The sequence below is a fragment of the Camelus ferus genome, chromosome 9, assembly GCF_009834535.1.
Source record: "Camelus ferus isolate YT-003-E chromosome 9, BCGSAC_Cfer_1.0, whole genome shotgun sequence".
Lineage (NCBI taxonomy): Eukaryota > Metazoa > Chordata > Mammalia > Artiodactyla > Camelidae > Camelus > Camelus ferus.
This window is the reverse complement of record NC_045704.1, coordinates 18789623-18816302: the sequence shown is the minus strand read 5'-3', so window position 1 is coordinate 18816302 and position 26680 is coordinate 18789623. Positions and strand designations below refer to the sequence as shown.

The 26680-nt window shown below is 58.2% G+C and overlaps 1 protein-coding gene across 2 annotated transcripts in view; it reads left to right on the top strand.

The window, feature by feature from the left end:
* The window catches only part of PAK4 (p21 (RAC1) activated kinase 4), a 42624-nt gene extending 16931 nt beyond the window's left edge, over window positions 1-25693 (top strand). The window contains exons 1-10 of one of the 2 annotated variants that reach the window (XM_032486061.1): window positions 5309-5477; window positions 14271-14344; window positions 15659-15915; window positions 18614-19075; window positions 19293-19733; window positions 21135-21268; window positions 21479-21605; window positions 22663-22788; window positions 24095-24229; window positions 24731-25693. In XM_032486061.1, coding sequence (XP_032341952.1) covers window positions 15712-15915; window positions 18614-19075; window positions 19293-19733; window positions 21135-21268; window positions 21479-21605; window positions 22663-22788; window positions 24095-24229; window positions 24731-24886 — 1785 coding nt within the window. In that variant the 5' untranslated portion in view covers window positions 5309-5477; window positions 14271-14344; window positions 15659-15711 and the 3' untranslated portion in view covers window positions 24887-25693. Of the gene's footprint in view, window positions 1-5308; window positions 5478-14270; window positions 14345-15658; window positions 15916-18613; window positions 19076-19292; window positions 19734-21134; window positions 21269-21478; window positions 21606-22662; window positions 22789-24094; window positions 24230-24730 lie in introns of those variants that run through there. The other variant, XM_032486060.1, reaches the window with a different exon arrangement.
* The last annotated feature ends 987 nt before the right edge of the window (window positions 25694-26680 follow it).

The following is a 26680-nucleotide window of genomic DNA, read 5'->3' as shown; positions in this document are numbered from 1 at the left end:
ATGCTAAGCATGCACTCCGCCAATTGAGCTATACCCTCCCCTTGAAGACTCATTTTTTTAGCAGATGGATGTCCAATTGTTCCAGTGCCATTTGTTGAAAATGCTGTCTGTCCTCCATTGAGTTGCTTATGCTTCTTTGTCAAAAATAAGTTACCACAATGAGATACCACTTCGCACCAACCGGGATGGCTATTATTTTTTAAAACATGGAAAAGAACAAGTATTGGTGAGGATGGAGAGAAGATGGAGCCCTCATGCTTTGCTGGTGGGAATGTAAAATGGTGCAGCGGCTGTGGAAAACAATCTGGTAGTTTCTCAGGAGGTTAAGTATAGAACTACTGTATAACTTAGCAGTTTGACTCCTGGGTACCTATCCAGAAGAACTGAAAGCAGACTTGAAGAATTATTTGTCCACCAGTGTTTATAGCTGCATTATTCACAATGGCTAAAAAGTGAAAACAACCCCAAAGTCTATCAACAGATGAGTGGATAAACAAAATTTGGTGCATACATGCAATGGAATGTTATTCAGCCATACAAAGGAATGGAGTTTTGATGTATGCTACAATGTGGATGGACTTTGAAAACAATATGCTTAGTGAAATAAGCCAGACATAGGGAAAATACTCTAAGATTCCACTTATATGAGGTACCTAGAATAGGCAAATTTGTAGAGAAAGGTAGTAGAATAGAGGTGACCAGGGGCTGGGGGAAGGAAGGAGCGGGGCACTGGCCCATAAGCGACACAGGGTTTTGTTAGGAATGGTGAAGGCCAAGTTTGGGGTGTAGGCTCTGATGGCGGTCACACAACATTATTGAGTATAATTGACGCCACTGAAGTCTATGCTTTACGGATGGTTAAAATGATAAGTATTATGGGTATTTTACCACAATGAAAAAAATCAGTGTTTTCAAAACCAGGTGGGTCTGGGTTCTCTCTTCCGTTCCCTGAGCTATGTGTTTCTCCCCACCGTCTTGATTTCGGTAACTGGACGGCAGGCCTTACTGTCAGAGCAAGTGAGTCCACCCCATCCATTCCTCTTTTTCACCATTGAGATATTCTAGGACCTGGGGCCTTGCATTGTTTAGCTCCCAGCGGGTTCCTTGTGTGGAAGACAGCAGTGTGGCTTACCCGCTTTCAAAGTTACCCTTGGCCCCTGCCCAGTCCTCAGCCCCCATATCTGACTCATCTTTCTTTTCTTGGGGCACACTCAGCTCTGGTCTGTGCCCCTCTCTCCATGTCCCACTGTGCTGGCTGCTTTCATCAGTTGCCTGGAGCACTGCTTCAGTCTTGTCACTTGTCCCCATGCCCACTCAGGGCCCCTGATCCCATCCTCCACAGGCAAGGCAGCCAGAGTCACACCTCCCAGATGCAGGCTCGTCCTCAGAGCCTGCCTCAGACACCCCCCCACCCCTACCCCAGCTCCAGCCTGGCTCCATCACCTCTCGTCCTTCAGCCAGCCCGACTCAGCTGGAATTTCACATTTCATCATGTGATTGTGGACTGTGAGCCCCAGTGGGACAGGGACCATGCTGCGCCCCGGCCCCAGCTTAGGGGGACATGTGGTAGACTTGCTTTGGATTTCTGTTGACAAAATCCATGCATGTAGGAAGGCGGCTGAAAGCCCCTGGAGTCCGTGATTGGAGGAGTTGGTGGGGAGCTGGGGCTGGAGAGGTGGGAAGAGCAGGGGTGGGTTTACACAGGTCTTCCTGACCCTGCAGAAAATCAGGCCAAGGCTCTGAAGAGACACTTAGCAGAAAAGGAATTTGATGGCTTTTATAAATATGAAAGGATGCTAAATTACTAAGTAGAAAAACACAAATGAAAACTAGGCTGAGAGGGGCTGGATTTCACCTCTCTGACTGGTGAAGATCAGAGTTTGACAGCACCCTGGGCTGTGAGGCCGAGGGAGGGGTGAGAGTGGGGCGGCCACACATGGGGCAGCTTGGCGGTTTTAAGCTTTGCCTGGCATTTGCACTTCTAGGCACTTGGCCCTCAGACACATGGCGCACCTGTGAAATGATATCTGCACACGATTATCATTGCTACACCGTTTGTAAGAGCAAATGCCTGGAAACAACCGACCTGGCCCTATGGGGACTGGCTCCAGGCATTGTGGCCCTTCCATGCCGCTGCTAAAGTGGCCAGGCCATGCTTTGCAGAGATGGAGGAGGCATGATCACTAAGACATTTTTTTTTTTCTTTAACATCGTAATTTTGAATGATTAGCTTACATGCTGGAAAGTGCATAAAGCATAAGTGTATAGTATAACCAATTACTCTAAATGGCAGACCCACGTAATCCCCCTCCAGGTAAAGATATAGATGGTGCCAGCCCCCCAGAAGCCTCTCCCAAACCTCCTGCCCCAAGGCAGCCCCTCCCCTGATTTTTGAGGCAGACACTGTCTTGCTTTTTTCCTTGGTTTTACCACCCCTGTGTGCATCCCTCAACAGCATACTTCATTTCGTCTGGGTTTGAACTTCTTCTTTACAAAGTCCTAGGCTGTATTGTCTTTTGTTTTGCTTTTTCTGTTTAACATCGTTTTTGATATTCACCCACATGTAGCTGTGCTCATGCACTCTCAACTGTTGTGTCCTGTTTGGCGGAGCTAGTAGATCACAGTTCATTATCTGTGTCCCGTGGATGAGCATTTGTGTTGTTTCCAGGCTCTTGCCAATTCAGACTGTGCTGCGTGAACCTTCCCATGGTGTGCAGGGGAGCCAAGGAATGTTGAGTAAAGCACAGTGCTTTAGTATGTGCAGTGTGCTGCCATTTATGTTCCTTTTCTTTTTTTAAGTATGTATATATGTTTTTTTTTTTTTGAAGTATAGTCCGTTTACAGTATTGTGTCAATTTCTGGTGTTACGTTTCTGTTTAAAAAGCTTGCAAGCATCTCTGTGCGCATGCACACAGGCATGTGTAGGCTGTCTCAGAAAGAAAACAAAGAAACTCCAGTAGAGATTGCTTCCAGGGCCAAGCTGGGGCCGGCCAGGAGGGCGCCGTCCTGTCAATGTTTACCCTTTGGTGCTGTTGGCTTTTGAACCATGTATCGTATGGAAAAGAGATAGAGACTGAGACGGAGAGAAGGAAAGGAAAGGGAGGAGGTGGATGAAACCCCGGTACAGCAGAATGTGAATAGTTGAGAATCTGAAGGGTGGGTTTTATGGGGGTTTCATTGGTTTAGTCTCTATTTTGGGGTGTGTTTTAAAAGTTTTGTAATAAAGATCTGTTCCCGTGTGAGAGGATCTTGAACTGACCTCTCCCTGCCCCTGGAGGCCTGTCCCCAGGAGAACCTCTTGTTTCCAGTGAGACTTCTGGAGGAGGCGTGCTCCCCCTATCCTCTCCCCCCTTTACCTGTCCCTCCCCTTGGGACCTAGTTTCCCTGGTTGGTCCGAACTGCCCAGTCCTGACCGCCTCCTCCACCAGAGCCCAAACCAGCCGGTCCGGTCTGGGGAGGTTTGGGAAGCCCGCCCCATTTGGCTCCTCTCTGGGTGGCTGCCTGACAGGTGCTCCACCCTAATGGGGGGGATGGAGTGGCATGGGATCGGGGACCTCTGGCCGACCCCCACCTCAGAGCCTCCCACCTGCCCTGCCATGGCCCCAGGCCCTGCTGGGAGCCCCTGGCTCGTGGGCAGGTGGTGGACAGCAGGGGGGTGGTTGGGATTTCCCAGCTCTTCAAGCCAGTTGGTCCCCTGGTCCACGTGGTGGAGTCCTGGAGGAGCTGGCTTGGGTGTGGGGGACGTGGGGGGGGCCAGAGCAGGGCAGTGGGAAGGATGCAGGCCTCTGTCCACCTGCCCGCCTGGGCCACTTGCTCACTCACTCTTCACTGGGCACCTGCCTGGGGCACCTGAACCTGGTCCCTGCTGCTCACATGACCCCCTGCTCGGGGAGCAGTCCTACTTGGCCCTCAGCCCCTGGGGCAAAGGGTTTTGTCTGGTATGTTCACTGATGAATTCCCAGGGCCTCTGACAGGCTTGTCTGGTACGGGCCAGGCACTCAGCAAATGTGTGAACCAATCCGGGAGACGGACGAGTCAGAGACTGACTGCCCGAAGGTCAGCACTGGGATAGAGCCTGGGGTGTCAGGGAAGACTTCCTGCAGGAGGGGCCTGAGATGGGGCCCCCAGGGTGAAGAGGGATGAACCAGGCCGCCCCAACCCTTGCCCGCCACGTCCCACCCCCACCCCCACCCCTGTCGCAGGGGAGACAGACAGAAACAAGTTTCTCAAGGGCGCTCTGCCCTGGGCCAGCGAAAGCTTTGCAGTGAAAGTGTGAGCGGGAGGGAGGTGTGACGCAGAGACGGGGCAGAGCCGGCACTGCCTCTTCTAGATTTGCCCTCTCTGGAGCCAACTAGCCTCCTGGTCAGAGCAGCTGCTTTAGGACCCAGGCACTGGGACAGATGGCTACCTGGAAAGCCCTGGCGCCTGACCTCCCTGCTGGGCGCCTTGGGCAGATCACTCAACCTCTCTTGGCCTCAGTTTCCTCCGTTGTAAAATGAGCCTGATAAAGTACCTGCCCATTTAGGGCAGTGGTGAGCTAAAATGACTTAATGCGTGTCACTGCTCAGAGCAGGGTCTGCCCCAGAGGAAGTTCTCTGGAAAGTTGGGCCACTTATTTTCAGAAGGGTTAGTTACATCCTGGCAACAGCCAGCATGGCGCGCGGAAGTTCCAGCCCTCCCCACCTTTCTCTCTCCCCATTCCCTCGCGCCTAGAGATGCCAGTACAGGGGGGCGGGGGGGGGTTGGTTCACAGTGATCTCCCCCTAGTGAGGCTGCAAGTCTCAGGTTCATCCTCCTGGGTGAATTGGGTGGAGCAGAGAGGGCCCCTTCATTGTGCCCTCTGGAGCTCTTGCTGGAATCACAGCCTGGGAGTGGGGGGAGAGGGGAACACAGCAAGCCCCAGACCTCCAGGCACCCTCCCCGTAAGAGAGGCCACTCATTGCCGTCGCTCTGCCCTGCAGCCCAGCCCCACCAATATTTCAGACTTGGCTGCCCCACCAGCCGCTCTCTGGCTCTCAACCCCATCCTGTGTAGCTGCTGCTTTCCTGGCCCCTGGCACCCAGCCTGGCATGGAGAGGAAGATGGGGGTGTGCGGGTGCCTGTGTGATGGGAGACTGACCCTGCTAACACACGGGCTGCAGTCATGGTCCCCAGCTTCTGTGTCCCTGCCCAGCCCCTCCCTCCACGGGACAGTTGTGGGCCCTGTGGCCCAAGCTTTCCAGGCTCAGCCCCACCTCCCTCCATCCCTCCCTCCCACCCTCCGCCCTCCCGTGGGCTGGAACCACAGGCAAGCTCGACTCCTGCCAGGGCAGGGCCGCGTCACCAGCTGCTGCCAGGGAGGTGGGGGCGCAGAACCCTGCCCATTCTCATCAGTGGGTGCGTGTATCCAGGACCAGGGGAACCCCTTGATCCCAGCTCTCTGCTCTCCCACCTGGAAGCCTAACCTGGGCCAGGACAGAGGGAAGAGGATGGTGGAGGTGAGCTGGCCTGGTCCTAGGGCAAGAAGGGAGGAGAGGGAGGGAGGGCTGCCTGGGTGTGGGGGAGGGCAGTCCTGCTGCCTGGCCACCTGAGCCAGCGTAAGCACGTGTTAGAGGGGCCACACCTTTCTTGGGTGTGTGTGTTTCCATGTTGGTGACGGCAGGTGTCTGTCCACTGGGGCTTAGCCCACGCCTCAGCACAGGTCCCACAGCGTCCAGATTGGGAGTGTGTTCTGGGGTGTGATTCGCATGGGGTGGTTCCCTGGTCACTGAGTGACCCTGGAGTTGGCTGTGAGTGTGCCTGGGTCTGCCATGGGTTTCGTTACCTACTGTGTGCGGGTCTACTGCTGTGTGGTCTCGCGGTCTGACTCTGGCTTGGGAGGGTTCCTAGGTGTGAGTTTGGGGTCTGCCTTCCTCGGTGAGTCCAGCCGTAACGGAGCAGCTTTTGACTTGTGTGTGTGCATGTGTGTGGCTGTTTCTAGGTGGTGGCTGAGGTCTGTCTTGTGGTGTCATTTTGTTCCCCCAGGATCATTGCTGTGTGTCTCTTGGTCTCTTTCCAGAGCCCCTGTGTCTCGGGGGTGTACAGTGTTTGTAGAGGGGCTCCTGGGTCCATGACTTCTTGGGGTCCTGGCTGTGGATTGCCTCAGCATCCTGGCCCTTCTGTCCTGAGAGCTACCTCTGAGCCAGGCCCCTCTTTAAGACTATTCCCCCACGTTCTCCCACTGATGCCTCACAGTCTCTGCCGCATGCTTAGCTGGGCCCTTGTTCCCAGGGCCGGAGCTTAGGCTCAGAGCGGGTGTCCCTTCCCACACTCAGGCCACTGGGGTCCACAGGCACTGTGGGGTCAAGGTGGCCCCCCATCTCAGGCTGCTTGGGGACTTCTCCTTGCCACCAGTGTGTGTAAGTCCTGTGCGTCTGTGGTTGTGTGTCTGGACATCGTGCCATGTGTGTAAGTCTCTGCAGACAGCTGTGCGCTGAGGAGCATCTTCATGTGTTTCTGTGTCAAGGGCATGTGTGTGCGTGCGTGTGTGTGTGTGTGTGTGTATTGGGGAGTTCCATGGCAGGACAGGGCTTAGGTTGCAGGGCCCAGGAGGGCTCTGGGGCCTCTTTTCGGCCTGTCACCTCCTCCCTCCTTCCTGCCCGGCCTCAGGGGAGGAATGAATGAAGTCTGATCTGATTTCCCTGGTCCCTGTGGGTTCGTCCACACTCTCAGGTTTGTTGTGGCATCCATCCCCACCCTGGCTGCCTCCAGGCGGTGAGGGACACCAACAGGGCCCTTTGTGTCTGTGCCCTGTTGAGCCTGGCCGGGTTAGGAGGGGGCCCTGTTGCCTGGGGCTGCCACAGGAGCCATCTGGCCTCCCTGGGGGCTCAGAGCACCATCTCTTCATTCAGCCCCACTCTCTGAGCTGTACTCTGCCCTGTGCTGGGCAGGGTGGGGACACTGGGTGGCTGAGATGGCCCCAGGCCCTGTCCTCTTAGTAGGGGAGCTCGCAGTCCAGTGGGGGAGAGGCAGACCTGTCCTTACAAAGTGGCAGCTCGTTATGCTCCCCCATCCCAGCCCTGGAGAAAGACTTAATGGAGACAGTAAGACTGGCACCTTTGCTCAGGCTGGGAGAGGACTGTGCCCAGCACCCTCTTTCATTTGTTCGTTCCTTTCTTTATTCCTTCAGCAGCAACAACAACAGTGGCAGTAATAGTAACAGCAGCTAGCCTGTCAGGAGGGCCCACTTGGTGCCAGGCGCTGCTCTACATGTTTCACATGGGTCGTCTCATTCGATCATCCAAACACTCACGGGAGATAGGGACTGTCATTACCCGCAGTTTGCAGATGAGGACTCAGAGGCCCAGGGTCACTTGGTCACGGGCACACAGCTTGGCAGTGTTGCAGCGGGTCCCCGAGCCTGAGCAGTCAGTCTGCTCTTCGTCACCAACTGCCTGCTGAGTCCTTGTCCGGGCACAGTCTGTGCGAAGGCCTGGAGCGGAGAGGACAGCACTGCGAGTGGCCAGAACACAGAGAGCAGGGCTGCTCCTCGCTTCCCACACGGCCAACTCCAGGCCCTGCTCCCCAAGGCCAGGGTGACCCCCTGATCTGTGTCTTTTTATGGGATTCCATTCATTGTGGGGACTCAGATTGCTGGTGGCGCACCCCCAGGATGACTTGCCTCTTGCCTGTAGTCAGAAGATGCTGCCACTTGCTCAGGTTTCCAGCCTAGGCAGCGTGGTGTGGAGGGCCTGGGGAAGTGGGCTCCCAGCTGGGCACCACTTGTGGTGTTGAAAACACACACCAGCTTATTCACTGAATAGCCAGATTCGGTCTGTAAAGAGGCCCAGTTCCTTTGCAGGCATCCAGGTCAGGCTTCCAGGCATTGTGGACAGGCCTTGGAGACCCCATCTGCACTCTGCCCTCACCAGCTTTCCCTGCCCCTCTTCTGGGTCCAGCCTCATCACTTTGGCAAAGGCATCACTCATTTGTTGCACAGACGTTTCCTGGGCACCTACTGTGTGCCGGGCCCTGCTCCAGATGCCAGGGGTATGGCGAGAACAAGACAAAGGCCCTTGCTCTCAAGGAACCAATATTCCACTGGGAGGAGGGGATGGGAGGGGAGGGGACCGACCAACAGTCAACAGGTATTTAATACCAGATGGTCCTGAATGCCATGGAGAAGTAGAAAGCAGGGGTGCAAATTTTGTCAGGGAGTCAGGGAAGGCCTCTCAGAGGAGGCTTTATTTGCACTGAGACCTGAATATCAGGAAAGGGTGAGACATGCAGCTCTGGACAGTGGGGACCGAGGGTGCAAAGGCCTGAGGCTGGAACAAGCTTGATGTGTCCAAGACTGAAAAGGAGGAGGCCAGCACGATTAGGGTGCGGTGCGGGAGGTGATGAGGTCCCAAGGTGGTCAGGGCCTTGTTAAGTCACGGAGGAGCCAGAAGCCCTTGGAGAGTTTGATTTGTTTCACATTTTTTCAGAGTCCCTCCTAACTAAGGCAAGTCCTGATCTTGGTCCTGGTCATCGGAAGTAGAGTTGTCTCTGCCCATGTTCTTGTCCCACAAGCCTCTGGGGCAGCAAGGCCTTCTCCGTGGGTCAGAGTGGACGCCTTTGTGCCCTGGTGCTGGGCCATCCTGGGCAGTGACTTCCCTTCTCTGGGCCTCAGTTTCCTAGGTCAGGAAACAGGAAGGAAGAAAACTCAGCCCACAGACCCAAGAACAGTTGAGAGGGTTCTATGCAGCCTGGTCTGCCTGCATTGCGCAGGCTGGGCCAGAGTCAGCGCTGAAATACATGTGCGTCCTCTCCATCCACTCAGCAGCCGCAGAGGGGCAACCTGTAACCAACCAGAACGTGGCTCCTGCCTGCACCAAGCCACCGGCTTATCCTGGAGACAATAGTAGACACAGTCATAACCATATAACATGTTAGGTGATGCTAAGGACAGAGGGAGAATGGACCGGGTGCCAGAATGTGCCAGGCTCTGGGGGATGTGGTGATGGGCAAGATCAGACCAGGCGCCCACCCCCGGGGAGCTCACGTTCCCGCTGTTAGAGGAGGTGGTGTCAGTCCTTGGCAATCCTGCCATCTTGCCTTCACAGCCTACCCAGAACCTGCCTGTTCCTTGCCCTCCACGGCCTCACGTGGACCCGTCCACCCTCTTCTCCTGATGGACTATCACATCTTCCTCCTTCTTGGTCTCCCTACTCTGTCCTGCCCTGCCCTGCCAGTCTGTCCCCACATGCAGCCAGAGGGAGCCTGTAAACACCTGAGTCAGGCCACGCCCCTCCCCAGCTCAGAACCTACCCGTAGCTCCATCGCACTCAGGTAAGAGCCTGAGTCCTCCCTGTGGCCCACAAGTTCCCACATGATCTGCCCTCCTCTCTCACCCTTCGCTCACCACGCCTAGCCACTCGGCCTCCTCGCTGCTCTTTGACCACATCAAGCGTGTTCCTGCCTCAGGACATTTTCATGGGCTGTTCCCAATGCCTGTGTGCTCTTGCTCCGAGTACCCACAGGGCTCCCTCTTCTCCCCACTCTGGTCCCTGCTCAGAAAGGTCCCCCTGACCATTTCATTGAATATTCCCACCTTTCCTCCCCCCCACCCCTACTGTATTCTCAGCACTTACCATCCAACTTGCTAGCTATTTTTCTGATTTATCTCACTTATTGACAGTCTCCTTTCCCCTAGAATGTGAGCTCCGCAAGGGCAGGATATTCCTGGCTGTTCAGGCCTCCGCTGTCATCCCTGCCCCGGGCCGGTCCAAGGTCAGCCCTCAGTGGACAGTGATGATTGGACAAATGGGTGGGTGTGTGAGTGTGATGGGTCACATGTGGATAGAGTAGGTGCCAAGGAGGGGCTTGGGCATATGTCAGTCCCAAAGCTTAAGGAAGGGTCTAGGGGGGACATGGTACCTGAGGACTCCTTGCAGGAACTAAGCTCAGGGCAGGAGGCCTGAAGAGAGGTTTGGATGGGAGAGGGGGCCACATAGGTGAGCAGTAGGCGCTGAGCAAAAGTGTAGGGGGGAAGGGCGTGGAGGCTTTGGGGGGCAGGGAGAGCCTGCTGCGGGCCACCAAGGTAAGTCAGACTCCCCCTCCATCATCAAGGAAGGGGGAAACTAAGGTAGCGAGGGGGCTTCTGGAGCTGGTAGGTGAAGATCGTGGCGGAAAGGTGAATGGGAGCCCAGGCTGGAGAGCAGGCTGGGGACAGTGAGCGCTTCTGCATCGTCCCCTTCCTGCACTAGTTTCATTTTGGTGAATACCAAAGGACAGCTATGACCCCTGCGGCATCCTCTGACCTGCCCCTGCACCACAGGTTCTGGCTGGGTCAGCCCCTCCACTGCCCGTGATCAGGGAGCTTTATGCAGAGCCTGCAGGGGCAGGCTGGGGCGGGGGGAAGGAGTTCTGCGCACACGCACACGCACACGCACACGCACACGCACTTCCCAGACACTTTGTCACTCCAGCGGATCTCGCTCTCCCCTCTGCATTGATTTCCTTGGTGGGGGGAATGGTGAAACGATGGCCGTTTTTCTCATGAAAGGTCAGAAGGTAGGACACGTGATGTGAGCACAGGGAGTGACAGAAAATGTGAAGCTTTTGCTAGGACAGATCGGAAACTGCCCTTCCTATATGTTAAATAATCCAAAAGCCTTTTTTTTTTAATTGAAATAAACATTCTAGAGTAGGATGGAGACATGCCTGCGTTTGGGGAATCAGACACCTGGACTTCAGAGGCATCATGCTCTGGCTGGTGGCCACGGGCTGCACGCTGTCCTCCTTTGTTCTCTGTCACTGGGGTCACCGCTTCACCCTCTGCCTCTGGATTGCAGGGGTTTCTCTGCCAGAGTTTTACAAGTCCTTCCTGGGCAGAGTCTGAGGTGTCTAAGCGGGTGGGTAACGTAGCAGGTACAGGGGAGCGTGTTCATTCACCATGCGTTCCATGCCTGCTGTGGGCCATGCGGTGTTGTAGGAGTTGGGGTACAGCGGGGAGCAGGACGCAAGGAGCTGACATTCTAATGGGAGAAGCAGACACTGAAGAATTACACACACACACACATACACACACACACACACAGGTGGTGAGTAAGGCAAGGAAAGAGGCATAGAGAGGGTGACAGGACAGGAACAGGGACACTTGAACACAGATGTGGGTGGAAGGAAGGAGGGGAGGAGCCATGTGCAGATCAGTGAGAAGAGAGTTCCAGCAGCGGGGGCAAACTGCCAGTGCAAACGTAGGGGCATGTCTTGGGTTTGAAGAACAGCATGGAGGCCCAAGTGGCTGGGGCAAAGTGAGCGAGGGGGCGTGTGGGAGGAGAGCAGGACTGATGGGCAGGTGGTGCAGGACCTCGTGGGCTACAGGGAAGAGCCTTGAGGGCGAGCAAAGTGTTCAAGGATGCTGACTCTGTAATGGATCTGACCATCTTCCAGGCCCACCTCTGCTTCGTGACCTTAGCAAGAGATTTCACCTTTGTGAGCCTCAGTTTCCACATCTGCAACACGAGGGTGAGAATAGCCACTCCACCAGAGTGCGGGGAGCCAGTGCTGAGCATTGGCATTTGCACAGGGTCATGGTCCCCTCCCTCCCCCGCAGTGGTGGCGGGGGTGTGAGTTCTGGGGCTGAGCCTCAGTAAGCCACATTCGGTGGCGGGGACTGGTTCTTGGACATCTTTTCCAGTGCAGACTGACACGCCAAAGGCCTGTGGAAACGGTGAATAAGGAGCCTTGGGCGGTGGGGGGGGAGGCGGTGGTCAGAACCCCACTTTGTGCTGCCTCCTACTACCCCCTGGGGGGCTGGGACAGGTCAGAGTGGAGGTGAGGACCCTCAGCTCCAGGAGGGCTCAGGGCAGGAGAGAAAAGGCCAAGTCTGGTTGTAGAGAGAGGATGGGGAGAGAGGGAGGAAGGGAATAGACAAGGACGAGACTTGGAGGAGATGAGGATGAGGAGGATGATAAAAACAAAAGCACCTCCACAAGCCCACGGGCGCGGGACAGGCGGGTAAGAGCCTAGACGTTAGTTCCCCAGCTGCCCGTGTTCAGATCCTGGGTGCCCTGGACAAGGTTTCTCCCCTCTGGGCCTCAGTCTCCCACCTGTGAATTGGGGACGATGAGAGTGCCTGTCTCACAGGTGGCAGTGAGGGTGGAATGCGATTAGACAGAGCCCCAAGCAGGGCTGGGCACACACGAATCTCCAAGGACACAGCTGCTGTAATTCCAAGAACCAGTGGGGCCCAGGCTCTGGGTGAGACGGGCCTGGAGCGTCATGTCCACTCTGCATCCCAGGCTACGGGCCCCGGGCGAGTGGGGCACCCTCTCTGTGCCTCGTCTTCCTCATCTGTAACACCAGGCCCATAATGGCACCTTCCTCCAGGGTCAGGCATGCAGGTTGAATGAGGGACTCCCAGTCAGGTGCTTAGGAGAGGGGCCGGCACGGTAGGGGTTCAGTAAGTGTTGCTGCCGCTGTGATGGTGACCGGCGTTACCGAGCACTTCCTTACTGTGTGCGCTGTCCCTGTCCCTGGGGCCAGGCCCCCAGTGCCTGCGTTCTCTGTGACTCCGTCTAAGAGCTCCAAGAAGCAGGTACTGTCATGGTCTTCCTTTAACAGAGGAGGAAACTGAGGCACAATGCAGCTGAGCCACTGGTCCAGGGCCACGCGGTGAGCGCCCAAGGCAGGTGGGTCACCCCACTTCACAGGCACAGAAAGTGAGGCAGCAGAGTGTGTGGCAGCGGCGGTGGCCGGCTCTGAACTTGCCCAGGAACCCCAGCGCCCACTCTTCACCCACCTTGCTCCTGGCACAGGCCCCTACCTTTGTGTGGCAGCTCCTCTCCCTTCTCCTCTGCGGGCCCCATACAGTCCATATCTTGGGGACTTGGTGGGAAGGGGGCGGGGGCAGGGGTCTGGTCAGGGGAACCGACTGTGTTGGAGCTGCCCCAGGGTGGGGCTCCCGCCTGATCATTATAAACACAGTCAGTTCCTCTGTTTGTCCTGCCCTCCATGCAGCGCCCAGAGGGAAGGGGTGGCCCCAGGCAAATATCCGGAGGTGTGCCCCTGAGTCCCCTTCGCCTGCAGTCGCATGCAGCTGGGGGCGGGCGGGCCAGCTGCCATGCGCAGGCAGTGCTCAGGGCTTTATGGGTGGGGGTCCTGGGTTGGCTGCCCCATCTTCCAGGCTGCCTCCTGCGCACTCTGACTGGATCCTGAGCTCCTCCCTTCCCTGGGTTTAGTGAGGGGTTGTGTGGCTAATCCTATTCCTGAGGAGGGCTTGGAGCTGACTTGGTGCCCGCAGGCCCTGAGCTGGGGGGTGGAGGATGGGCAGGTCCAGTGAGAGAGGCCACAGTGAGTGAGGAGTGAGGCTGGGGCCAAACAGGGGCACATGTGGGAAGACAGAGGAGGTGATAGAACATGGGGCGTAGACCTGGAGTGATAGCAGGGGTGATGGGGGAGGGTCGGGGTGTAGGGATGAGGCTAGGGGCTAGAACTGAAAGGGCCGAGGGCAGAGAAGCCTGGAGAGAAACAGAGTAGGTCAGGGCCACTAGTAGGTAGGCCAGGCCAGAAGCCTGGGAGCAGAGGACGGACAGTGTTCTGGGGGCTAGAATTGGGGAGAGACACTGAAGGGCTCCTGGCTTGGTAGGGATCAGAGAAGAGGCAGAGGGCCCCCACCCCAGCCAGGGCAGCCAGGGAAACTGGACCCCGCTGGCAGAGCCCTGGCTCTGGCCACCTGCTGGCCAGGAGGTCCAGGCCAGTTGAGACAGGTTGGCTGCTGGGTCCCCACCCGCCTCCCGCTGGGCTCCCATTGCCAAACCGGTTCTCCTGGCTGGCTGCCCACTGATAGTCCTGCCTCTGGGCCAGGGGTGGCAGCCTCTTCGTCCTCACCTCACAGAGCGGCTCCTACAGGAAAGAAGCCAGGAGGGGAACCAGGGGCTGCGGGGGCCACATCCCAGACACGCTCGTGAGCATCCTCACTGGGTCACAAGACTTACTGAGCTCGGGGCTGACCCTGTGCTGGGCACTGTGCCAGGCACTGAGGAGCCAGCCATGAACCAAACAAGATCCCTACCCAGTGCATTTCCCCATGTCCTCTGGATCTCAGCTCACATGGCCCCTCTTCTGGGAAGCCTCCCCTCACCTCATCCGCATCCTGCCATCCCTCTGGGCTGGGTCTGGGACCCTGGGACCCCAGCCCCAATCACTCTGGGCTGTCTGTCCGAGGCTGGTCCATCACCGCTGTATCCCTGGCCAGCCAGCACAAGGCCGGGCACAAAGGAGTGAGTTATTACTGAATGAATGAATGGTGTTTTCTTCCCCTTTTACAGATGAGTAACCCGAAGCCCCAAGAGGAGACGTCACCTGCCAGAGGGCACTTCTAGCACAGCCAGCATCAAACCAGGTCTGTGGCATCCAGGGCCCCTATGTAGGACAGGGGAGCAGCGCCTGGGGCCCCTCCTCCTCGGGCGCTGCTCCGAGTAACCCTAATCATCAGAAGAGCAAACACCGACAGGGCCCTCGCTCCTGCCCAGCCCTGCGCCCAGCCCTACTCATATTAACTCATTAATCCTCCCGGCAGCCCCATGGGAGTTGATCCAGGGCACAGCCAGTTTAAGTCACTTGCCCAGGGTCACTTGTAGTAGACGGCAGAGAGATTTGCACTCTAGCCATCTGGCTCCCCTGCCTGTCATTTCTCTGGTCCCGCTGTGGGGACACCACCATCATGCATGTCCCCTTTGGCCCTTTTGGTTTTTAAATCAGATTTCAGTGTGCATTTATGCAGCCCCTGGTACTGCTCGGAGTACTGGAGTGGAGACCACAGACTCTAAGGACAGGGACTGTTTGGTCTGTTAGTTTCTATAATGAAGCGGATCTTTCCCTGCTATGTGATCTTGGTGAGGAACTTCCCTCCTCTGAGCCTTAATCTTCATCTGTAAAATGGGAATGTTGCAGTGAGGCTGCCTAGTGTTCACGCATAGGATGGGCTCAGTGACCATTTGTAGAACAGGTAACCAAAGGTGTGTGGTGTTCCTAGCCCAGAGTCCTGGCTGGGAAATCAAGGATGCTGGTGGCAGGTCTTTAGGAACCAGTCATTGAGCACACGCTGTGTGCCAGGCTTAGGGTGGGACATGTGGAAACTGGGCAGGTGAAACCTGGCCAGGGGTGCTGAGAGTCTAGTGATGGGGGTATAAATGTTGAATTAGTAAATACAAGATGGAACAGCAGAATTTCCAGAAATTAAGCATGCTATGAAATGATGTACTGGGAAGACAGTGGGGCACGGGGGCTTTTTTTCTTTATCAGGAAAGGAGTCACCAATGACTGACGCCTGAAGGAGGGGAGGGAGGGAGCCATGTGTGAATACCAGGGAAGAGTGCTCCCTGCAGAGGGAACCGCCAGTGCAAAGGCCCTGAGGTTTGGAAGCCAGTGTGAGCGAGAGGGAGAGATGAGAGCTGAGAGGTGGTGGGGCAGGTCTTGTGGAGTGGGCCTACAAGTAGGACTCGACTTTCCTGAGTGAGGTGGAGCCCCAGGAGGGCTCTGAACAAGGGACCTGACTCGGGTGTTCACGGGGTCCCTAGGCTGCATGTGGGGGGCAGACTGGACAGGGCAGGGGGAGCAGGGAGACCAGGGAAGGGAGGAGGGAGGACGGAGCGCAGGCAGGGCCAGAGGAAGGGGCAGAGATGGGCAGGTTCTGGTGAGCAGCCCCCTCCTGCAGGCCTGCCAGCCGGAGCCCAAGTCTACACCCTCGCGCGCTTAAAGCCTGGCACCATGTTTGGGAAGAAGAAGAAACGGGTCGAGATCTCGGCACCATCCAACTTCGAGCACCGTGTGCACACGGGCTTCGACCAACATGAGCAGAAGTTCACGGGGCTGCCCCGCCAGTGGCAGAGCCTGATCGAGGAGTCTGCTCGCCGGCCCAAGCCCCTCGTCGACCCCGCCTGCATCACCTCCATCCAGCCTGGGGCCCCCAAGGTATGTTGGCAGCCACCACCATCTCTTTGGACCCATGCCAACCCTCATAGGGGGACCCCATCCCTCGATCCCATACTCTGGGGCCAACACCTCCTCCAAACAGACCTCTAGACACACCAGCTGCCCCCCTCATCTTCACGCCCGACACTGGCCTTTCAGTCACCCCTCCACCCCCTAATCCCTCACTTGGCCTCTCAACACGGACCGCCTTACCTTCCCAAGAACCCCACAGTGACCTTGACCCCTCGACTGTCCCCCCTACACCAGCCCCAAGTCGTGCTCAGAGGAGCCTCACGCACTGAGCTCTGTGCTCCTGTCCCCAGTACTGCAGACTTGTCCTCGGGCCACCGCGGGGGGAGGGACAGGCCTATTCCCACATGGTGACTGCCCCAGCAGGTCAGGGCTGGGCTGGGGGAACCCAGAGAGGGCACCTGACCCAGCCCCGGGATCCAGGCCTGCTTCATGGGATGAGGCCTGTGGGATAAGGGGGAGGAGGAGACATTGAGGCAAATTGTGAGGAGGCAGGGCATCTAGTGGAGGAACCCGCCCACGAAAGCATTGTGGGTGGGAGTTGGTTTGGTTTTTTTTTCCCCTGCCATCTTAAGCAAAAGGACAGAATTGGGATTTGAAGCAAGGTCTGTTTCCAAGGCTCATGCTTTTAATCCTTTTCCTGTCTCCGAGGTCCTGGCTCCCGGGTGTGGCCTGTGGTGAGGCTGGTCTGAGGGCAAGGGCTACAGCCTGGACTTTATCCAAAGGGCAGTGAGAAACCAGGAAGGGCTGCAAGCCAGAGGATAGCAGCCAGAGTTGTTCCGAGGGGCGGGGCTGGGTGTGCCGGTCAGCAGGCCCAGCGCCCCGGGGCAGGCCTGTGGCTGACTCATCCTCTCCCGGTGCCTGGCCAAAATGGGCAGAGAGGTGCAGGCGCTCTCCCCCTACGGCCTCCATCTGGCAGCCCACCAATGTGTGCATGTGCCCTATGCAGGGGGCTTTTGGATATTTTGAATTCTTTGCCACTGCCTAAAAAAGCAAGAGACTTCACGTCCAAATCTATATTTCTGGCTTCTCCCAACCAATGGGCTGGGGCCACTAGAGGGGCAGCTGCCTCCGTAGGCTGGACACTGGCTCTTCTGGGCCCACAGGCCCCACCCAGCCCACCCAGTTCCATCCCTGACCTGGCCCAGGGCGCCTCCTAAAATCTAGCCGCTGCTTAGCCTGCCCGCCACGAGCTCTATCTGGGACGGTGTCCGCCAGGAGGAAGGGGCACCTTGTCTTAAGTCACACAACAATGCCACATGGGCTCACACTGTCCTGGGGCCCCATGGGCACTTGTGTTTGCTACCTTTGGTTGAGAATCTCCCTAGTCATCCCAGACCCGACCCTGACCCCCAGGGACTTCTCAACCTCTTATTCCAGCACCAGAGTCTGACCAGGTGTCTCCCTTGCTTCATTGAGGCCCTGGACAAGGATGGGCAGTTCTGGCTTTAGGATGTCTGGCAGCCCCTGTCCCTACCTGCTGGTGATTGACAGCACAGGGCTGGGGACATGTTCTCCCCTCCCCACAGCCTCCTCCCATCCGGCCTCACTCACTCACTCAGGGATTCAGCAAACATTTATTGAGCACCTTCTGCGTACCAGCTGCTGTTCTAGGTGCTAGGCGTAGCCAAAGCAGAAACAGACAGGAAAAAACAATGGCTGCCCTCAGGAACATTGTTCTGGGGGAACAGGCAGTGTGGACAGCTATATGCGTGCTTTATGTTAGCTGGTTTCAAGTGCCCTAGAAAAGAAGAAAGCGGGGTAGGGAGACAGGAGGTGTTAGTTTAGACTACGGGTTGTTAGCAAAAGCCTCCCTCTGAGAAACTGAGTTTTGAGCAAAGACTTGAAGATAGGGTGGGGTGGGATCCCTGGGCAAACATGGGGGAAGATGTTCCAGGCAGGGAGAACAGCCAGTGCAAAGGCCCTGAGGTTGGTGCATGTGTGGTGTGTTTGAGGAGTAGTGAGGAGACCCATGTACCTGGAGCTGAGTGAGGGGCAGGGGGAACCCTGGAGGCTCTGACCTGAATCAGGGTGGCGGCCATGGCGGGTGAGGCCTGGGTAGATTTGGGACATGCTTTACGTGGGCATTTGTATTTACCCCCACTTCTGGGGCACTCCTACCCTCTATTTTGGGGTCAATCCTTTCTGACTCTCCCTTTACCCCACCCTCAGCCTCCAGGGAAACAGAGAGCATGGTTTGGGGTTAACAGCCCTGGGCAGGCTGCAGGGGAGGCAGTGCCAGGCTGGGCCCTGGCTGCAGCATCCTGTAATTTGCAGCTCTTCGGGGCTGATTATGGGGTGGCGTGGCCTCTGCCCTCCTTCCCCTCCACCACTCAGGGCAGGGACTTCCCCCAAGCCTGGAGCTCAAGAGAAAGACTGGGTGCTTTTCAAGGGAACATCCAGCCTGGGGGCAACAGCCTGACTGATGGGAAGGTCGTCCTTCAGGTCCCCTCTTGTGACCCATGACTAGGTGCTGGGGGCGGGGCTGCAGGGGCCTCCCTGGTGCTGCCCCTGCCCTCCCAGCCCCATCATCACCCCATGGCATTTCTTCATTCCGTCTCTGTCTTGTCTTTGTGTGTGTTGTGTTGTCTTGTCCCTGTGTGTCGGATACACGTCCTGTGTCCCCCTCCTTACCTGGCCCCCACCCCGCCATTGCCCTGCATCCCAGACCATCGTGCGGGGCAGCAAAGGCGCCAAGGATGGGGCCCTCACGCTGCTGCTGGACGAGTTTGAGAACATGTCGGTGACACGCTCCAACTCCCTGCGGAGAGACAGCCCGCCGCCACCCGCACGTGCCCGCCAGGAAAACGGGATGCCCGCGGAGCAGGCCGCCATGGCCAGAGGGGGCCCAGAGAAGGCGGGCGGCCAAAGCCGGGTTGCTGGTCGCCACGAGGCAGGTGGCACCAGTGGTGACAGGCGGCGGGCAGGGCCGGACAAAAGGCCCAAGTCTTCCAGGGAGGGCTCGGGGGGCCCTCAGGAGTCCTCCCGGGACAAGCGCCCCCTCTCTGGGCCCGACGTCGGCACCCCCCACCAGCCTGCCAGTCTGGCAAGCGGGGCGAAAGTGGCAGCTGGCCGGCCCTTTAACACGTACCCACGGGCCGACACGGACCACCCATCCCGGGGCGTCCAGGTAACCGATTCCCTAGCCCCAGGACCCCTCCAGCGTCCCCTTGCCCAGAGCTTCCCCATTCCCCGCCCACCAGCTCCAGCCTGTGCCCAACCCACTGTCCATCTCCATCCTGACCACCATGTGTCTGTCCCACAGAGCCAGTGTCCCAGTCCTGCTCAGGGAGCAGAGCCGATCCCCCAGCCCCTCCACTGACAGTTGCCTCTCTTTTCTGTTGCAGGGGGAGCCTCACAACATGGCCCCCAATGGGCCATCGGTGGGGGGCCTGGCTGTCCCCCAGTCCTCCTCCTCCTCCCGGCCCCCTGCCCGAGCCCGCGGCACCCCCAGCCCTGGTGTGCTGGGCCCCCATGCCTCTGAGCCCCAGTTGGCCCCTCCAGCCCGTGCCCTCGCTGCCCCTGCTGTGCCTCCTGCCCCTGGGCCCCCTGGCCCCCGATCACCACAGCGGGAACCACAGCGAGTGTCCCATGAGCAGTTCCGGGCTGCCCTGCAGCTGGTGGTGGACCCTGGCGACCCTCGCTCCTACCTGGACAACTTCATCAAGATCGGCGAGGGCTCCACGGGCATCGTTTGCATCGCCACCGTGCGCAGCTCGGGCAGGCTGGTGGCCGTCAAGAAGATGGACCTGCGCAAACAGCAGAGGCGCGAGCTGCTGTTCAATGAGGTGGGCCAGCCAGCACACCGCCTCCCCTCTGCCTCCACCTCCTCCCCAGGCTCCTCCGAGCATGGTTTGAGGGCCCTGGAGGGGTGAGGGTGGGAGAGGCCCTTCCAGGCTGCGGTGCCTCAGGGCCAGGTGCTGGGCCCAGCTCCTGTCTTCTCTGCTCACACCTTCCCAGGCTGTCTTCTCTGTCCCCACGACACCCACAGCCACATCTCTGTCCCGTTCCTGGCCTCTCCCCAAGCCCCCACTCCAGGCCCCCTCAGCCCACTGAACACCACCCTCTGCGGGCCTTCCAGGCCCCTGACACCAAAACTGGCTCCCAAGCATTTCCCCCAAACCTGCCCCTCCAAGTTCCTTGTCTCAGAGAAGCTCCATACCCTTGTCCCCAGGCCAGAGCCCTGGACCTCCCTGGCCCCTAACCCAGCCTGTCAGCCCCAAGCCTGTCACTCCTTCCCCCACGCCTGTGCAGCCCATCCTCTGGTGCTGGGCCCTGCCCTCGCCTCCCCTCTGGGGTGCCCCCCAGGCATGCCCACACCACCGCCAGAGGGCTGCCGCACACCCCGCTGCGGCCCTTTACAGTGCCCCAGTGCCCTTCAGATACTGAGATCAGCCCCCATTTAGGCCTTTGGTTCTGTCTGACCTCAGGCTTTGGCTCTTGAGGGGCTCACTGCCAGAGAGCTTGTTCCAAAGGCAGACAGACTCCTGGATCCTTCCCAAAAGGAATCTGTGTTGGGAGCAGCCCTCAGACTCTGATGCCAGAGTCCCAGGAGGATATGAGGTCCGGAGTTGTCCAGCTCTGGCTCTCACCTCCCAATCTCTCCACACTCCCCAACCGAGCCCCATGACCCATTCCTCAGGAGTACAGTGTCCAGCTGCGCCAGGAGCTTCTGTTTAACGTGGCCCCGTGAGCACCGTGTTCCCTCACCTCTGCCAGTCTTTGCCTTCCAGGCCTTCCTGCCCCCGAAATCCACCCCCCCACCCCCTACCTTGTATCTAACCTTGGCTGATCCCTGCTTGTCCTTCTGGTCTCAGCCCTGGGCTTAGGCGCTCTCTTTCCACCTCCCTCTCCCAACATCAGCGTGGTCATCAGGGCCACTCAGAGACCAGCTCAGGGCTGGTCAGAGATGGACATCAGCAGCGTGGTGTGTGCGTGGGGTGGGGAGCACCCCCGGAATGGAGTGCAGATGTCAGGCCCCAAGCTGCCATTGACAGCTCTTGGCTCTGGCCGTAGAAGGGCAGTCTAGGGTGACCCCAAAGAACAAAAGTGATGGGTGGAACCAGACCTGCAGTGTGGCAGGGCCCACGCCTGGGCCGGAGAGGGAGGCAGGAGGGCTGGTGGCTAGGTCTGAGGGCAGGAGCTGGTGGTCCTCCACCGTGCTGACCCAGCCTCCCTCCCGCACCCAGGTGGTGATCATGAGGGACTACCAGCATGAGAACGTGGTGGAGATGTACAACAGCTACCTGGTCGGGGACGAGCTCTGGGTGGTGATGGAGTTCCTGGAAGGAGGCGCCCTCACCGACATCGTCACCCACACCAGGTATTGCTGGGCAGCGGGTGACACCCAGCCTGCTGGCTCTCCAGGCTCCCCAGGGTAGACCTGGGTCCCCTCAGAACTCTCCCACAACAGGACTAATCCCCTCCAGACCCCTGAGGTGGGGCCATGTCTCAGAGCCAGCAGGGTGTGTCCCCCTCAGACCCCAGGGCAGGGCCTGTCTGCCCTACCTTCTCAGCACCCCCCACCTCGCAGGATGAATGAGGAGCAGATCGCCGCCGTGTGCCTGGCGGTGCTCCAGGCCTTGTCTGTGCTCCACGCCCAGGGCGTCATCCACCGGGACATCAAGAGTGACTCCATCCTGCTGACCCACGATGGCAGGGTGAGGAGTAGGGTGCTTGGCCTCCCCCTGCCTGTCCCCAGCTCCCCCTCTGCTGGTAGGATGGGCTTTGACCCCTAGTTCAGTTGCTTGAGGAACATTAAGTTTATTTGTTCCTCATGGAGCAGTCCAGTGAGTTGGGGGTTCTGTTCACAGTCAGGGGGCTCAGATTGGAGGGGGCTCTGCCGTCAGCACAGGCTCAGACATGGGAGGCTGCCACAGCTCTGGGCCACGTGAGAACCTGTTTCCGGCCGGGCAGCCAGGCATGGGCTGGGGACTCCAGTCCCGTCTCCTGTCTTCTGGACTGAAGTTCTAAATCTGAGGATGACCGTCCCAGGGCCCAGAACCTGCATTTATATTCCAAGAGTGGACATGATTTTCAGTGGGAGGGGGCCCTTGACCTTCACCAAATTCTTGGTAATTGGCCCACCCTCCTCCAGGAAAGTTTAGCCAGTCACCAGGGCAGGGTGTGTGGGGGGCTCTGTTTCACTGGGAATTTCAGCTGGGGTCCATGAACACCTAAAGATGTCTACAGATGTGCTTTGGGGACATCAGGAGCATGGAATCGTACGCACACTGTGTGGGTATGTCTTCTGGGGGTGGAGGGTCCATAGAGATCCTCAAGAGCCTGAACAGGGCCCACGGTTCCAAAACAGGTGTAAATCCGTGGGGGACGTGGCTGTGGCAAGGCTGTCCCTGCCACACATGTCAACTGAAGACGTGCTTCGTGCAGGCAAGCAGGGGCCTGGGGCATGGGCTTTGGGAGCCAGCCCTGGTCTAAGCCCCCACCCAGCCTTTGGTACCCATGGGACACGGGCCACTTCTCCAAAAGCCCCAGTGCAGACCCTGTCAGGGAGGCAAATAGTGTGATCTTAGGCAGGTGACCTGCCTGAGGACCCCAGCCGGGAGATGGCAGAGCTCCCCAGCGGTCTGGCTCTAACCTCTGGGCTGCATGGTAGAGACCCAGCATGTCTGAGACCAAGGAGTTATATAGGTGGACGCCTCTGCTCACCTTCCCCTGACCAGCACCTCTGACCCCGCTGACTGCACCCTGCTCCAGGTGAAGCTGTCGGACTTCGGGTTCTGTGCCCAGGTGAGCAAGGAGGTGCCACGGAGGAAGTCACTGGTCGGCACACCCTACTGGATGGCCCCGGAGCTCATCTCCCGCCTTCCCTATGGACCGGAGGTGAGCCAGAGGCGGCCTGCTTGTCCCACTGTCAGCACTGGTTTACGCTGTGACAGGCTAGAACTGCTGGAGTGCTGGGGGGAGGTGGGGCCCGGTGCTGTGGACGGTTTTGTGCGAGGAGAGGTAGGCGCACACGCGCCACTCATCACTGACTGGGTACTAGTTCGGAGCCAGGCCCAGTGCTTGGCAGTGGGAACAGAATGCTGAGCACAAATGGCCCTGGCCCTGCCTGACAGCCTGGTGCAGAGGCCATGAATGGGCAGGCGCTGGCTGCTGTGGTCTGAAGATGCTTTTGCAGGCACTTTAAAAAGAGAGCTCTCATAAAAGTCTGAATTTTTATCCTCTTTTGGAAAACCAAGAGATCTGGCCACCTGGAGGCCACATCCCCACATAGCAACAGTTGGCAGGTGCTGAGGGGCTGCTTCGATTTAGAAAGGGCAGGATACCTTTGTCTTGGCCATAGTCCTCACCTATCTCTCTTCCCTCCACTGACCTGCTTTACTCACTGCCGCTACCTGCCTGGCTCTGAGGTCTTTGAGCTGTGGCCCGTGGCCTTGAAGATTCCCCTGGTCAGTCAGCAAGACTTGACCCCAGTGCCTGGCATGAGGAAGGACCCCTTGGAAGCACATCTGGGGGGACCTCAGGCAGGAGCGGGATCACACTGGGAGGGGAAGCTGGTTTGAGGTTCTGAGGGGCCATCTCAGTCAGGATTGCCAGTGAGTGACAAAACCAGCTCAAACAGATTTAGCAAAACGAAAAGCTCTGGGTCCCTAGAACTGTGAAGTTGGAGGGGCGACCGGCTTCTGGCCCAGCGGTCGGTGTGCTCGTTCCCTCCAAGCTCTGATGTTCTCCATGTAGTCTTCATTCAGGCAGGTGCTCCCCTGGTCGGAGCAGAAATGAACCCAGCAACTCCGGACACATCTCCCTGTCTATGAGCACCACCGTTTTCCTGGACATTTTGGTTAAAATCTCAGGGTTGACTGTGATTGGCTCGGCTTGCATCACGTGTCCATTCCTGAACCAATTACTGTGTCTCCTACTCTGCTGATTAGGCAACTTGGTCATGCTCCGTGGACGGGCTGGGGTGGGATGGGGTCCACCAAAGGAACCCAGGGAGGTTAGCAAAAAGAGGATGGATGCTGGGTGGGCAGAACCCTTCAGAGGGCACCCTGTGCATAGGGTCTGGCAGGCTGGGTGTCAGAGGGTGTTCGGGCCCAGGGAGTCCAGGAGCGAAGAGGCAGAGGCAGAGCCATGGCCAGCCTCTGCGATTGTCCCCTGAGCTCAGGCTGCCCCTCCCCCACTGCAGGTGGACATCTGGTCTCTGGGGGTGATGGTGATCGAGATGGTAGACGGGGAGCCCCCCTACTTCAATGAGCCACCCCTCAAAGCCATGAAGATGATTCGGGACAACCTGCCACCCCGACTGAAGAACCTGCACAAGGTGGGCCACTCTGGCAGGTGGCAGGTGTAAGGAGATGACCCCCAGGCAGGCAGGAGGGGTGAGGTGCCACCCAGCCCCAAACCCAAGCAGAGTGCTGGGGATGGGCAAGACTAGGGTGTTTATGGCTCCTGAGGTGGTCCCCGAGGCCTCAAGTGTCCACATGAACTCTGTGCCCTTGCCATCCCACAGAGGCTGTGCTTGGGCTGGCCTGGCTGACCGCACACAGCACAGCCAGGTCCAGGAGAGGGGCCTTCCTGGTGGAGAGATTGCCTGGTGAGAAGGGGTGCCTCCAGGGTCCGGCTCCTTGCCAAACCTCAAAAATGGGTTGGAAATGAGCCCCTGGGGCCAAGTTCCAGACACCTGGGCCCTCTTTGCCTGCGTCCATCCCTGAGTATTAGATGTTGTCAGCCCATTTGACAGAAGAGGAAACTGAGGCCCCACAGCGAGTGAGCAGTGGAACTGGCACTCAGACCCCTGACCCTCTCCCTTGCCTCTCGACAGGTGTCGCCGTCCCTGAAGGGCTTCCTGGACCGCCTGCTGGTGCGTGACCCGGCACAGCGGGCCACGGCGGCTGAGCTGCTCAAGCACCCGTTCCTGGCCAAAGCAGGCCCACCCGCCAGCATCGTGCCCCTCATGCGCCAGAACCGCACCAGATGAGGCCCAGTGCCCCATCCCTGAACCAAAGAGCCCTTTGGGTCACCCCTGCCCTGCCAGAGGCCAGTGGGGAGCTGGCCCTGCTCCTCCCAGCCTGGGAGACACTCCGTGTGGCCCTGCCCTCCTTGCTGGGGAGTGTGTGGGACCCTACTACTGAACTCCGGTTTTGATTTTGTGACTTTTAAAAAAACACAGGGACTTGTGGGAGCAAGTAAGGCTCCCAGGACCCCTGCCCCCACCCTCCGGGACAGGCCAGCCCCTGTGTTTTCCTGTCTCTAGGAAGGACAGGCAGCCCTCCCATCACTGGAACTCTGCATTGGGGGCCACTGGGGGTAGAGACAACACTACAAAAGGTGTGTGTGTGTGTGTGTGCGTGCACACGTGTGGAAGGGCCAGCGCCTCTGTCCTCCAGCCTGCAAGTGGGTGTCTCTGAGACCTCGCCTGACACACAGCCCCTCCCCCCCGAGCCACTACGGGGGGTCGATCATGAATGTCTGAAGAGTGGCCTTTTCCCGTCGCCCCGCACCCCTTTATGTGGCTGGTGGGGAGCAGGGGTCAGGGCGTCCTACCCACCCCCAGCCTCTGCAGAACATGACTACTGCACCTGGACAGCCTCCTCTTTTCTAGAAGTCTATTTATATTGTCATTTTATAACACTCTAGCCCCCATCTGGGGACAGATGGTCTCTGTCCCACAGGGTGGCACCAGGGACAGAGCCACTGCTTGAAGAATCAGGTTCCTGGCCCCTCGGCGCAGCCCTGCCCTCCCCTCCCTCAAGTTAGTTTTACAATTAAAACATTTTCTTGTTTTGTGTGTGTGCGGTGTGTGTAGAGGCCCCTCCCTGTCCAGACCATCTGGGGGGCGGGTGTGGATGGGAACAGGCTCTGGAGTTGGGAAAGGAAGGCCTGGCTAGCCCTGGGATTCCAGGCCAGCCGGGGCCAGGGCTGTGGCTGTGAGCGGGTGGGAGTTCAGGTCCAAGCAGCCCGTAACGCTCCCCATCGTGGCGGCAGGGTTGACACCCCTTCGGCCTGGAAGCAGCCAGTTTACTAATCCACATTCCACGGTGACCAGTTTGCTGAATCTATGATTTGCTGGAGGCTTATTTTAAAGGTCACCTGGAGTGTGTTCAGTGCACAGGAACTGATTCTTGGTGAGTTGACGTTAAGAAATTGGTCAGCAGGCAGGTGAGCTTTGGGGGATTGGCTAAGGCAGATGGACATAGCGCTGGGGCTTCAGAGATAGTCCACTGGCCGAGAACTTCCCTCCTGGCTGGGCCCTGGGGGCTGAGCTGAGCCTGGCTCTCAGTGACTAGGATAATGGAGAAAGGAGTCCGGCTGACAGGTGACAGCGCTGCTGCTGCGCTCTGGGCAGTGACTGCCCCAGGCCAGTGTGAACTTTGAGTGCATCCTCCCCAGGACCCTGAGAGGTGTCAAGGGCAGCAGCGGCCTCCTGGGGACACTGGGAGAGCAAGGAGCAAATCCCTCTCCCCAGAGCCCTCCCCAGTGTCAGGGACCTCAGCCTGGTTTGTGGGCGGGAAGTGTGTTGAAAGGGCTTAGTCCCGTCTCCACTGTCAGCACCCGCCCCGACGGCACACCTCCACAGGCCCTGAGTCCCCCAGGATTGGGCGCTGTTTCCATGACAGCCTGGCCAAGTCCATGCATGAGCTGGATAGCTGATTACAGAGACTTAAACACCAGTGCGGGCAGCTGTTGCTATAGATGATGAGTGTGTTTGAGGCCTGGGTGAAGGGGGTACGTCTCTGGGAAAAAAACAAGCCAAAACTGGCGTAAGGAGAAA